The 13,627-nt window shown below is 46.9% G+C and overlaps 1 protein-coding gene and 1 long non-coding RNA gene across 2 annotated transcripts in view; both read left to right on the top strand.

Moving 5' to 3' along the window:
* CLIC5 (chloride intracellular channel 5) overlaps window positions 1-13,627 on the top strand; it is a 99,470-nt gene that overhangs the window by 82,108 nt on the left and 3,735 nt on the right. The window contains exon 5 of the mRNA XM_045543669.1: window positions 8,066-8,250. Coding sequence (XP_045399625.1) covers window positions 8,066-8,250 — 185 coding nt within the window. The remainder of the gene's footprint in view (window positions 1-8,065; window positions 8,251-13,627) is intronic.
* Window positions 3,153-4,345, top strand: LOC123632908. Its single transcript, XR_006733500.1, has 3 exons — window positions 3,153-4,023; window positions 4,113-4,148; window positions 4,334-4,345. It is a non-coding gene; the product is annotated as an uncharacterized LOC123632908 (long non-coding RNA).

The following is a 13,627-nucleotide window of genomic DNA, read 5'->3' as shown; positions in this document are numbered from 1 at the left end:
AGCTAGCTCCTTCCCTCCGCCCCGGAGTCTCTCTCTCTCTCAATCTCTCTCTCTCTCTTTTTCCTTCTGTTGATAAGTAAATATTTGGGGAGCTCACATGGTACAGGTTATGCGCACCAAAGGAAACCTAAATTTGCAGACCTAATTGAGAATCTTTCTCTTCAAACGTACTGTGGCTTTTAGACTATTTAGAAAATTATCTGGATCTGGAATTGTCCATGTTGTCCATGCCTCCCTTCTTATTTAAAAAAAAAATTACGTGAAAGGCACACTGAAGTTTTCCTACATTTTTTGCCATCCTAGTGTTTTAAATACAGCCAAATACTGGCCAAAGGCTCGTCTTTTTTGCAAACAAAAAAATATATATGTGTGTTCTGTTTTTGTTGTTTGTTATAATACTTCTGAACATAAGCAAAATATAGTAAGGTTGATTTGTTATATAAAAAAGGTGATTCTTCACAAGGATCCCCTATAGAGTTTGTGGAAGAACGTACCTGGAGAATATGTCTTTGCCTCAAGGAAAAATCCCTAAATTCCTTGGAAATATATCAGAAAGGGCTCCATTCACTCAGTGATTCTCTCCACCAAAAGGGACCTTGAGGGCAATGACAGTGTCCTATGCATATCCTAATCCACTGTGGTTGTAAGACTTGAGTCCTGTCTTTGGAATAAAGTATCATCTACTGGCCTTTTACTGAGCGGAACTGTAGGAGCCTGTCATCTAATTCATCCTCCCATCCAGGACCGAAATTCTTTCTAGAACAAACAAACAATGCCGCGAGCGGCAGCCTGTGTGCAGACTCTTCCCGAGCCCAGCCGACGCCGCACGGGCCAACAGTGGGGCATCTGTTGAAGGTGCCATTGCATTTTGCTTTCTCATAAACTGCTGTTTGTCTTTCCGCCTTTCCTGTTTTCCCCACTGCCTAGAAACGGAGGCCCAGGAATCGCGTCCCACATGTGAGCCCCTGGATCTTTCACAGCCAGAGCGGATCTGACAACCTCCTTCTCTCTGCCATGAGGCCAAGTCCAGTGTTCTTGGTCTGATGCCAAAGGTGGACACGAATTCTCTAAACTGTCCAACCAGGAAAACTAGGCACACCCATGTAGCTTGGAGAGAACAATGCCAAACCCAGAGAGATGATTCCAGGCAACTTTCGATCCCTAATGTGTTGGGAAATGCAGGGGTGAGCCTCATCCTGTGAGCTCTCCGGGATTCCCCTTGGACCTAGAAAGTTCTAGAATGTTCAGATAAGCTTCGCTTCAGACACCAAACTTCTTCTGCCTTGAGCTGATCTCTTGCTCTCTCATCTCTCACTCAGTGTCTTCTTCCCTCCCATCCTCCATAAACTTAAGTTCTACAGCTGTAATAATAATAACAATGGCCATCTTTAATGAAGTCTCACTTTGCACCAGACATTGTAGAAAATGCTTTAACAACCAGCAGCAGCAGCAGGATCCAAACCCAAGTCCCTTGGGTGCTGGTGTGAACGTGTCCCTCTGCCACTGCATTTGTTATCACAGGTCCTCGGAGGGGACCTCGCAGGGCTTCTCCCTGGCAGCCCCGACCCAGGCTCTCTCTGTTCCTTCCTTGAGGATACCAGTGACATCGAACATGTCCAGAGGGCACAGGCAGGGCAGAGGGGGGCTCACTAGACCTGACAGAAAGCCCCCTTCCCATCTCCTAAAACTCTGCTGCCATTTCTGGTTCTGTGTGGTCTAAGGACCTGGAGTAGACATTGCTTTAAGAGACAAAAGGACCAGGAGGATCAGCCACCCCTCACCTGCTGTGTGTTCTGGAAGGGACACTGCTGGTGAGAGAAACTCAGCTTCCACCTGCTTTATAATTTTGCATTTGTGTGGTCATTCAGGCTCATGTAACCTGACTATAACTGGGCCACCTTTCTCTCTCTGTAAGGACTTTGGCAACTGAGAAAAGCTACATGACTAATTTCCAAAACCTGAGAGATGAATGTAGATCTTTATGTAAAGTTTCTTGGGGGGTGGGGGGTGCTCACACTGCCCATCAGAAAGACGAACATCCTAAAAATCCCCTTAGAACATCTTTGTCTCTTCTCAAAGTTAAGCTCCTCATGACAGCATCTACATCTCTGCCTGCTTGGTCTACACCCCACTTCACCCTCTTAACTCTCCTGGGCCCTGCTGGGGCTTCAGCACCCCTCACTCCTGGATCTGCGGCCCTGGGCAATTTGACCTCTCAGTTCCTCCTCTTCTCCCATAGCTGGGCTTGAAAAGAAGGGGGCTTCTTCATCCAAACAGGCAAGGAAGAGGTGACATTAAATTCTTATTATTTGATTTTTTTTTTGTTCCCATCACATTTATGTTTTAAACTATCAGATAGTCAACAGCATATGGCCATCTTTGTATTTGTTCTGCAAGAACCTGTGCTGGCCAGAAAACTCTCTGCTGTGGTCTCCTTCAAACCACAGCTGCACTTTTTTTTAAAGCGTCCTTTTGTCAAATCGACATGATCCCAAATGAGAAGATGAAAAGCAAAAACTTCATTCCGTCCTCCAGGTATTTTTTAATATCTAGACATTTCTTTCTTCATAGGCAAAATCCAAACGGATCTCTCACTTTTTGCCCAGATGTTTCGTTGTCGCACAGACCACATGACAGCATTGGCCCCGCGGGCAGGCAGAGTTTGTGTTTGTTGCTGAGAAATGATGTGAAGAAGAGTGGGTCGTGGTAGACCCTCTACTCAGAGAAGACTCTCTAGACTCAATCATGATCACTGCAAGTACCAAGAATTCTGGCTCAAATCAACCACTAATAGCAGAACACAAATATGTTATCGAATTAGACGGAAGGTAGGAGGAGGGAGTGATACTTTCTTTAGTCAGGGGAATACAGGTGCGTGAGAGCAGCCTGCAGTGCATGGCAGGCCACGTGGACACCCAAGGAGCAATGGGACGGTTCTTGGCACCCAGGAGTGGCCTTGCAGAGTGGGAGAAGGTTAAGTTTTAGAATCTAACAACCTTGTTTTTAAATCCTAGCTTTGCTCCTAACTTTTATAGGAGACCTAATATTTTGAAAATATTTTTCTGTCTGCCTGTCTGAGTACCTGATTTTAATCTGTCTTAGGCATCCAGTAACCCCAGAGAGATTAGGGTTTCTGCAGAAGGAATTCTAAGAGAGAGAAAGGATTTCAATGTTCAGCTTCTGATATTCAAAATAGCGTTTTCAACAAGACAGTAAGTAGCCTTATAACCCCTAAGCTATCGTCTCAAGATTTTCTAAATTCTTTCATATCTCAATTTTCACCCAAGAACCCTCCTGGAGGCTTCAGCTCACAGAGTAGAAACAGCCCTTCTGCCTGTACTGCTAGGCCGGGAGGCCTGTTCCTCTATGGCTGATTGACTATTTGACATAGGAAAATAAAAGAAAAGCCCACCTGTCCTGGCTTGAGGGAATTGGGGAAGAAGAAAAGAGAGATGCAGAACAGTCCAGGCACTAGAGATGTTTAGGAGCCAGGTGTGGTGCTTTGCTTGGGTATCCTTCCAGGTTTTGGAGGGAGGCAAGCAGCCCACCTGTGACCTATGGCCCACCTGTGAACCCCACCCTAGGACCAACAATCCCATGGTTACTCTGAAAGGAAACATACTGAGAAGAGATAAAGAGTGCATATTAGCTTCGTAGGGCCTCCTACCCCATAGATTCCAGAACCCCCTTCTCCTCGGTGCCATGAGGTCACAGGAACCTCCTCTCCCAACCCCCAGTCCCATGAGTCCAGGGAGGGGCAGGCTCTCTGAGAAACTGATCATTTTTATGCAAAAGAGACTAAGATTTCTCTAGAGGGACTATTTCAATTATTACATCAGACTAGGTTATAATCCGGAATGGACTAAATTAAAGTTGTTGCTGTTTTCCCACTACCCAGGGGTTGGGAGTCTGGAAGACCACAGCAGTTACAAACAAAACATGGCACATTTTCACCGTACATCCCAGGAGTAGTTTGAACAGTTTAAGGCCCCACCTGTTTGTGTGCTTGCATAAGCGTATGCGGTAAGTCCAAGACTCAGTTTCTTCATCTGTTAAATGAGAATGGGTAATAGTTCCCGTCTCAATAGCCTCATTGTGTGTTTAAATGATAGGTGCATAAACATTCGCCAGCTCACTGCAGGAAGTTGGTGAGTGTATCTTCTTGCTGTGCTGAGGATGGGATTAGAGCAATGAAAGGAACAGAGCAGGGTGGAGGGTGCTCAGCCTGGCCAGCACCCAGTAGCCACCATCCCCTCTCCCTGGACGGTTGAACAGACCATCCAGGCTGCAGACAGTGGTCAGATGTGGCCCCTCATTCTTATTTCACTGCAAGCGCACATGCCAGAGAAAAGCTACACGTGAGAAATTGAGTGTGCATCCACCTGGGCCCACAGAGCTGCTCTCGTCCTTTCAAAGACCACCTTTGCCACCCGCTCCTCTCCACGTGAATTCTGAGCCCAGGGCTTGCTCGTCAGGACCCGCACTGCCCCCTGCCAGCAAAGCGGGGCTGAGCTGTGCTTGCAGGAACTTGCTGGAGGCTGGGTTAGCGTCTTGGCTCCCAGCTCCCCATTCAGCCTCCATGCCCTGGTAAGAATATATTATTTTCTTAGCTCAAATTGCCGTTTCCAAGTCATTATTTCTCTACAACGAGAAAACAATATTGGGTCTTATGTAATATCAACCTCAATGAATCTGGAAGTGATCACGGAATGGGTGGATTTTTTTTTTCCTCTTTAAAAAAGAGAAAAATAAATTTGAGATTGTTTGCATATGGCTGAGAATATTTATGAACTATTCCCCTTGTTTCCTCGTCACATATTTTACCCGGTGCATTTGTGTGTGGTACAGAATAAATCTTTATGGGGAGCAGAGGCGGAGAGGGGAAGAAAGCAGGGAAAGGACCGGGTATCCATCAAGTGCCTGGGATGTGAATGATCCCAGGGTTTGGGGTGCACCGACCCCGGGCTCACTTGCTGCAGTCTGAGCATTATCCCATCCAGCAACCCAGAGGACGTCTTTTGGAGGGAGAGTGTCAAATACAAACACTGAAGGCATTAACGTCTCTTTGTCACATGTCTGGTTTCTTTCACATCCTCCTTGCTCCTACCAGAGCAGAAAGTTCAACACAAATGGCTTCATGACCTGGTCCCATCAGCCCAGAGAGATCATTAAATTCTATGGATGCCAGGTTGAGCCCAGGTCAATGTGTGTGTTGGCAGGTAGGAGGAAAAAAACTGGCAAAGAATGTGTGGGTGCTGCTATTTGTTATCTCATCACATGGCAATGTTTTAGCACACAGGCATGTGGCATCTTTTTCCCTCTGGCTGTGCCTCTCAACACAGCTTGTTACTGAGGAGGATCCCAGGGGAGTGTAAGGCTGTACATTAAATACAGGGCTTTGCTGTATTCAAATAGGGAAGGGAAGCAAATCTCCAGGCTATTGACTTCCCTCTCTAGGGACTTGGCCACAGTACTAGGCCTTCTTAAAATCTGTCCTTTGCTGTATCTTGAGATTTTCAGGAATATACTGGCCAAGAGTATGGGGTGAGTAAGAGACAGCAGGACAGTGGCCCCACATTTGGTAATGTAACAGCAACAGCCACCGTTAATGATGAACTCGTATGGGCCAGGCACTGTATAAGACACTTTCTCTGCATTATCTGAGTTAATCTTCTCATGGCCTTATGAGGATTAGGGGTCTTTAGTCCCATTATTGAGATGAGAAAACTGAAGCTCAGCAAAGTTGAGAACTTCGCCCAAAGTCATGCCTAAGCGCCAGAATCAGTGACACATGTGGGATTTGTGGGGTCTGAAGCCAATACAATAAGTACAAATAAGGAATTTTTGAAGTCAAGTCTCAGTCCTTGGAAGGGGCCCAGGCAATGAAGGACTCAAAGCTTAAGGCTCAGCAGCTTCATGGTGAATCCACCTAGGGCAGGGTCAGAATTTAAATACAGGTTAGCTCCAGACCACATGGCCCCGTCCCTGCTGCCTCGTCTCCTCTTCTCTCTCCCGTGATTACCAACTCCAGCCTTCACATTCCTGATCAAAACCGCACACAACCCAGCAATGAGACTTGCGCACAGAGGACAGCCTCAGAACGGACCCACTTGGCATGTGACATGGCATATCCCTGTTGTGACATAAAGCAACAACCATTCCCACTGCTAAACTGTATCCCCTCCATCTTGGGGAACCAGTAGAGAGCTAGTTGGAATTTATCCAGAACTATCCTCCCAAGGAGCTTCAATGGCTGCTCTGGGCCTCTTGCCCAAACTTCACGACAGTTCCCAGACCTGGTGACTTGGGCACAGACTTGTATAGTGGCCTGCTTGGGTCTCCAAGGGGCATTTGGAATTAGAACCTGCAATGTCTCATTTCCTATCATATTTCTCTTCCCGTTGGATGATATTGGTTGGTCAAATTTTGACAAGCACAATATTTGATTCTTCCTTTCTTCATTATAATCAAGATTTTGGCATCATCTCCATAATTGAAAGGGGTAGAGGGATGTGAGTAAGCAAACAAACCCAGTATAAATCGCAAGTGCTTCCGGGGAAAAGCATAGTAAGTATTGTTTAGTACCCACCCTCTGCCTTTGCCTTTGAATAGTCTTGCAGTCCCAGCACAGTCTAGACAGTTACTAAAGGGAATATAAGCATTTTTCCCAGCCCTGCTTACTCTATTCTCCCAAACTGGAAACACAAAGCAGATGATGAAGTTCAAATGCCACACCAGGGAGAAGGAAGTATTGAGAAACCATGTCCAACCTCCAGCCGGCTTTCAAACATTCCAGTAAACGTTCAATTCATTTATCTTGGGCTGGTGTCATTCCATTGTCTCGAACAAAAGGCCTTCTGTGAACAGACAAAAGTGGGTTGTGTGAGGAGTGGCTCACAGAAAGCACATTTGGGAAAATCTGAACAAGAGGACAGTCCTCCCTGCTTTGCCTCCGGAAGGCAACATCCCCGTGTGTCTGCTGGAATGAACATCAGGACCGACTCCCATTATCTCAGTGTCACACTCTAAACTAGAGTCTGTAAAAACAGCCGGTGTCAACAGGGCTGATGACACAGGTGCAGTGGCTGATGACCCAGCCAGCCATCTCCTCTCTGTCCTCTGAGCTCAGGTGGAAAGTTTCTGTGTTAGTGTCCTATGGTTGGGATGGACTGTGAGATTCTGGGGAAAATGACTTTGAGCGATCATGAATTCCCACAGCTGTTATTTTGGGTATTTTGTTCTACTCATATGTCTAAATGAATTATTTGATAGACAATTATTGGGGCAAGACTATAAAAGTCTTCTGCCCCATTATCTTCCTGCGGGTGCTCACTCTTTGAGCCATAACCCTGACAGCTTTCCATGTAGCTGTGGTCGCACATGTCTGGTGGAGCCCATTGCTTGGGGGTCTGGCCCTTGCACTGGGGCAGCACTGATTTTCAGAACAATCTTCCCTAGATTAAACTCAAGTGTGCCTCTCTGACACCTATCGCTTGGGGCCACACCAAACAGGGCTGCTCTATTTCCTCTGTCGTGTCCTCCTGGAGGCCTTGTCCCCAACTCCTCTCAGGTTGGATTAGCCATAGTTAACACTTCCACAAAAGCTGGTGCATTTCTCTGTCCTAGGTCTTCCATACAGTTTTTATTTACTTATTTAATAGTCCTTTCTTTCTACAAAATTAGTATGCAGTTTTATTGTGGAATATTGGTTAAATATAGATCAGAAAAAATAAAAGTTGGCTAGTGTTATTGCACCTGCTGGAGATAAGCACTGCAAAAGCTTTGGTATATTTCCTAGCTATTGTATTTCTGTATTTATATATATTTTTCAAAATAAAGGATTAGCTGGTGTTTATTGTTTGGTTAGAGTTTGCCTTTTTGGGCTATTTAGCACACTTCCACTGCATCCTGTTAATGGTCGCCAGGTATTCTGTGGTGTGTGGAGAGCTGGCACTGTGACAAGGGGACAGGATTCTAGGTGAGCTACTCTCCTCTGAAGACTCTGTGGCTGTATCCACTGGCAAGAAGTTTGACCAAAGCCCCTTCTTTTGCTCTTCCTTGCCAGCCCTTGAGAGAGGCCTGACCAAGGCTCTGAAGAAGCTGGATGACTACCTGACCACCCCTCTCCCAGAGGAGATCGACGCCAGCACTCGTGGGGATGACGACAAGGCGTCCCGGCGAAAGTTCCTGGATGGGGACGAGCTGACCCTGGCCGACTGCAATCTGTTGCCCAAGCTCCATGTGGTCAAGGTAAGAGAGCTCTACCTGCAGGTTCTTGCGAGACCCAGCTCCATCTTAGGCCCAGGTCACCTGTGTGGATGAGTCACAGACACCCTGTTAGTCAAGAGTCTGGACGTGAAGTTAGATAACAGGGGCCCGAGGTCAGCCTCGACTACTTGCTGGCTGTGTAGCCTCTCTGAGCTTCAGTTTTCATTTATAAAATACGAATGATCGCTTAATTTCTAGAGTTGCTGGGAGAGTAAATATGGTTTGAAAGTGCCTGGCATAAAAGGGCTCAATACAGAATAGTTGCAATTGTCATTATTGTACATAGTCACATCACTCCAAAGGCCTCTTCCTCATAGGCTTTCACTGGCCACTCCCCCACAGCCCTATTAAATGTGCCCTCTACGCACAGATCCACCCTCTCACTTTCTCTAGCAGCTTTCTAGGTAGGCATGCTTCATCTTCCTCACCTAGCAGTTGAAGAGATGGAGGCTACAAGCGGCGACGTCACTTTCTTGCTATCATTGCACTCACTGACCATCTGCAACATGTAGTGTAATCCTTTCCTACACAACCAATCTTGGGGTCTGAGAGTTGGAAAGAAGGACATTTAGACGTCATCCAAAACAATCTCCCACCCCAACCTGGACTGCTTTCTGCTGTGTCTATGACGGTCTTCTACGAAGCTGTGATAGTGCATTTCTGGGGATGAGGAGCCCTCTGCCTAACAAGCCAGCCCTACCATGTTGGACAGCTCTGATCATTAAAGCATCCCTCCTTATACTGGGCCTGAGCACACCTACCTGTTACCCGTTTGTCCTCTGGAGCTACACAGAACAGCCCTACTCCCCTTCACCTCATTTGAAGACAGCAGCTGTATTTTTGTAAGTTCTCTAAGCTAACATCTCTTCCCACACCCTTTCCTGCCCTCACCAGCCTAGTGTCAGGTAGCCGTACTGTTCTATACCTTTACACTCATCTATACCTTATCATCTCAGACTATAAGCTCTGTGAGGACAGGGCTTTCTCCAAGAATGACAGTGGGCACACAGCAGTCCTTTAATAAACACTCATAGATTGATCATTTGATCACCTGATATACACCTTTGTGATGCTCAGTTTATTTCTACCCCTCACTAAGAAGAATCAGATTCAATCATTTATCAGCTAGGCATATGCCTTTCGCTTTTCAGCTGAAGTTCTAGGCCAGAAATGCTGGCTTCCTTCCAACCAGAGCTCATAGCAGCTTGAGTTGACATCACTGAGCTGCGTGTGCACTGATGTTCCCATGGGCCTCAGTCAGAGCCAGAAACCGGGAGGGAATCATGCATGCCGGTGCTGATGGGGCAAATACAGCCTATTAATATGAAGACACGTTGGGTCTGGGGCCAGGCCAATGGTCACTTGTAGGCCCAGCCAAGCTAGGTTTCTTTGAAGTTATTAATTGTCTCACGCACCACCCATCAAAGTATCCTTTATTCTCCTTTTCCTGAGGAACAAGTAGCACCATTAGGGATGATATAATTCCAGTTCAGTCGCAGCGTGTCACAGTGATGTAATGGAAAGATCAGGAGACCCAAATTCTAGTCCTGTATCTGCTGCCAACTAGCAGCATGAACTAGGGCAAGTCGTTTACTCTTTTTAGGATTCATTTTTCTTGTGCCTAAGAGAGTGGACTGCATTCCTTCTCACCTCCTTTTCCTTTCTTCCTTCCCTCCTCCTTTCCTTCTCTTTTACTCAAACATGTGTTGACTATCCACTCAGGAGTTATTTATTGAATGAGGCAAACAAATGGATCTCCCAATCCTCGTGCCTCATCCTGTGATTTCCCCAGTTCCTTCCAGCCCTGCATGACTAAGTTAAGCCCCTGTCCTTGGAGGAAGTTCCATGAGTTCACGTGGAGAAGCCAGGATCGGAAAGAAGATAGTCGGGGAGGGAACAAAGGCCAGGCCTGGGCTCCCGTCTCCTTGGGTTTTGCTGATGCGGCTTATCAGATCCCGGGGACCTGGCCAAGCTCTGAAGTTCAGAAAGAGCAAGAGGGCACCCAAGTCAGGGCCTCCAGTTTGGCTTCAGATGCCAAAACTTAATCTGGGCTTTGAGAGCTGACTGCTTTCACATGAAATAGCGAAGGCAGAACGTGAGCGTGGAAGATCCTGGGGACGTCAGAGCTCCGTGTGCACACTGTCACCCGCTCTCTGCTCTCCCCACTTCCCCGCTCACTTGCGGGTTCCTCTCCACCACGGAAGCTGAGTTGCTCTGGCCCAGGTGCCCACTGAGAGCCTGGCTTGAACTTGCATCGTCCGACTACCTTCTAGTCCTCATCTCCCAAAGACAGGCCAACGGGTGAGAAAACGACCAACTCAGCAGCCAAGGCCCGGGGTGCGCAGGTCTGGCAGGGAGGGGCGTCTGCAGGCCTTTCTTCCCCGGCGTGGGGACCCTCGCCTGGCGTGGTTACTGCGGTCCGCCCCTGGAACGACAGGAAGGGAAATACAAACATAAACACACATATATATTCATACATTGCAATTCTGCTGTTTTAAAGCTAACATTCTATACTTTAAAACCTGAATACAAAATTTCAGCATGGAATGACGTAAGGCTGCTCTATGAATCCGTATGCAATTGTGAAAAATATTTGTGGATAGATCCCTTCACCTTACTGTGGGCCACTTCCACCCACTCTGGCAAATCGGGCCCCCACTCCTGCATGCATTTGCTCTTCGGCCAAGATAGCCTCTTCTCAAAGGCACTCAGGCCGACCCAAGACACCCTCGTCTTCCAGGGAACAGGGGGAGACCAGGAGGGCCGGCGGTGGGTGCTGGCACCGCCTCTCTTGTCACGAGGGCTCTGTTGGAGGACTCTGATTCCATCACCCCCACCCTCCCTTGTTAGCCACATCTAAGCCGGACAGTGTGGGGAGGCTTCTTTGGTGGCCAGGCCAAGCCAGCTATTTTAACTGAGAGAATGTCATATAAAGAAGTACTACATGTTGAAGCACTGGGAAGGCAAAATGTACCAGGAGGTTCTACCTTCAGGAGGCAGCAACTACCCCTGGCGCAGGGGCAATGAAGAGAAGAGGTTGGAATTATTAAAACTTAGACATTTAGGGGCCCTGCAGAGCTGAACCTGCACCCTGAGGTGGGAGTACAGCTCAGCTGGTGCTGGGGTCCAAACTCAGCGGGGTCCCTGCCGTGCGCTGGCCACTCTGAGCGGGAGTGATGAAGCTGGTTGCACGAGTGTTGGGAAGACAGCAAACCGGACGCACCTGCTGCTCCTGAGCGGCACGGGACACGCCGACAGGAAGGGGAAGCCCACAGAAGGGGGCCTTTCCCTCCCTCCTCCTCCTGCCGCCTTGCAGGCTCTGCCATAGCTCCTCTCAGCGCAGCCCAAGACTCACTGGCTAAGCAGAGATGCGGTCTGCACAGCCCCAGCCCAGCGTCACAAAGAAGCAAACAGAGGGGTAGGTTTGGAGATGGGCAGTGATTCATTAATAACTGGCAGGTGGGGGATTCTGAGTAGACCCACCTTTTGTCCTCTACATGGGGCTGAGCAGCAAAATGGAAAGAACTGTGGACTGGAAAACAGGAACTGTAATACATGTTAATGATTACTCCATAGATATTGGTTCAATGAATTTCCCGTGTAACATTGTGTAAGTCACGCTCTCGTGGCTTCAGCTTGCTCCATGCTAAGGATTTTCAGTCTTTAAAAGTAAGTGATGTTATTACATATGACACTAGATGCACTTTGTCTGGTATTAGCATAACTGAAGACTGCATAAATTAAATACAACTGTTTATTGAGTCCCTACTTACTGAACCTCTATTTGCCTTACTTTTCTCATCTGTAAAATCAGAATATAACTGACTCTCACATGTAGGGTCATTTAGAGATTAAGTAGCTTGCAAGGTGCTTACAGCAGTAGCTGGAACAGAGCAGACAGTGAATAAAAGTTTGCTATTGTTGTTCCTCTGAGCAACATCATTATGGAGATTATTGAGGGGTCCAGAAATGAAGAAGCTGCCGTTCCTATCCTCACGCTGCTCATAAGGTAGAGAAGAGAGAAAGGACACTAAAGCAATAACTGTGATTCAGAATAGAATATAGCTGAGTGTTGTAACAGGAGTTCAACACTGGTCTAGGAGCATGGAAGGGAAAAAATGTCCCCAAATGTCTGTGGGAATGTGGACCCATCTGTGACAGCAGGCTTTTCCTGCAATAGGTCATCGTCGTCCTTGACTCAGCACAGCTTTCTGGGGAACTCTGCACATCACCAGCACCAGAATGAAGATGAAAGCCCAGAGTGGCTGCTCTGGGGGGTCTCTCAGTGGAAGGATCTGAGGACCAATGATCTGGCTCCATCTCTAAAAAAGAAAGCAAGAGCAGGTGTCAGAAGTCAGAGCTGCATTACTCTCTGCTACCCCTACCCCAGCCCCCGAGGGCTGGAGGCAGGACCAGCTAACGTGCAGGCCCTAGTGCACAGTGAACACAGGGGATCCTTGTTAAAAAATTATTAAGAATTTCCACACGTTGACACCAGAGCATTAGACCAAGAGCAGGGCCCTTCTGAGTACAAGGCCCGCTGAGACTGCTCAGGTCACATGTCCATGAAGCCGCCCTGGCTAGAGAGACCTCACTAACAAGACCATCCTGCTCCCACCCATGAAGAAAATGCATGTAAATGGGCAGAAGCTGGGTCTCTATGAATTATAATAATAGGTGATGTTTATCGAGCTCTTACCATGTGCCAGCCACTCCTCTAAGTATTTTATGTGTATTAACTAACTTCTTGTTCCAAGGTAGGTCTTATTATTACCTCTATTTTAGACAAAAAGAAATTGAACTTCAGAGAGGTTAAGTAATGTGTCCAAGGTCACACAGCTATTAAGTGGAGTCAGGATTCCAAATCCAGTCAGTTGGGATCCAGAGCCTGTTTTTAACCACAATGCCTCTGTTTCTCTCAACACAAATGCCACTTCCCCAGAACTCTGCGCGTCTACATCCCCCTGTGTGGCAAACCAGGGAGGGAATAGAAACCACTATTTGCTCACTCCCACATCATAACTTGAACCTACATATACTTTCCAACATCTAACTTACTTTTTATGTGTTTTTTTAATTTCTATAAATAAGAGCACTTATGTAAAACAAAGTGGATAAAGGAAAGAAGAAAAATTATCTATAATTCTATCAATTAGACATAACCATTGGTAATGTATCAGTATATATACTTCTAATCATCCTACACATTTCTCCAAATGCATTATACTTCCACTTGAAATGTAATAGTCTGTCTTGAAGAGTTTTCCAGATCACTGGATTCCCTAGGCAGCGTCATTTCTAGTGACCCTCCAGCATGCCATTGTATTTATGCACAGTAATGTACTTACCTAGTCACATA

This window comes from Lemur catta, chromosome 2, assembly GCF_020740605.2.
Source record: "Lemur catta isolate mLemCat1 chromosome 2, mLemCat1.pri, whole genome shotgun sequence".
Lineage (NCBI taxonomy): Eukaryota > Metazoa > Chordata > Mammalia > Primates > Lemuridae > Lemur > Lemur catta.
The sequence above is the reverse complement of the archived record's forward strand: the minus strand, read 5'-3'. Positions and strand labels throughout refer to the sequence as shown.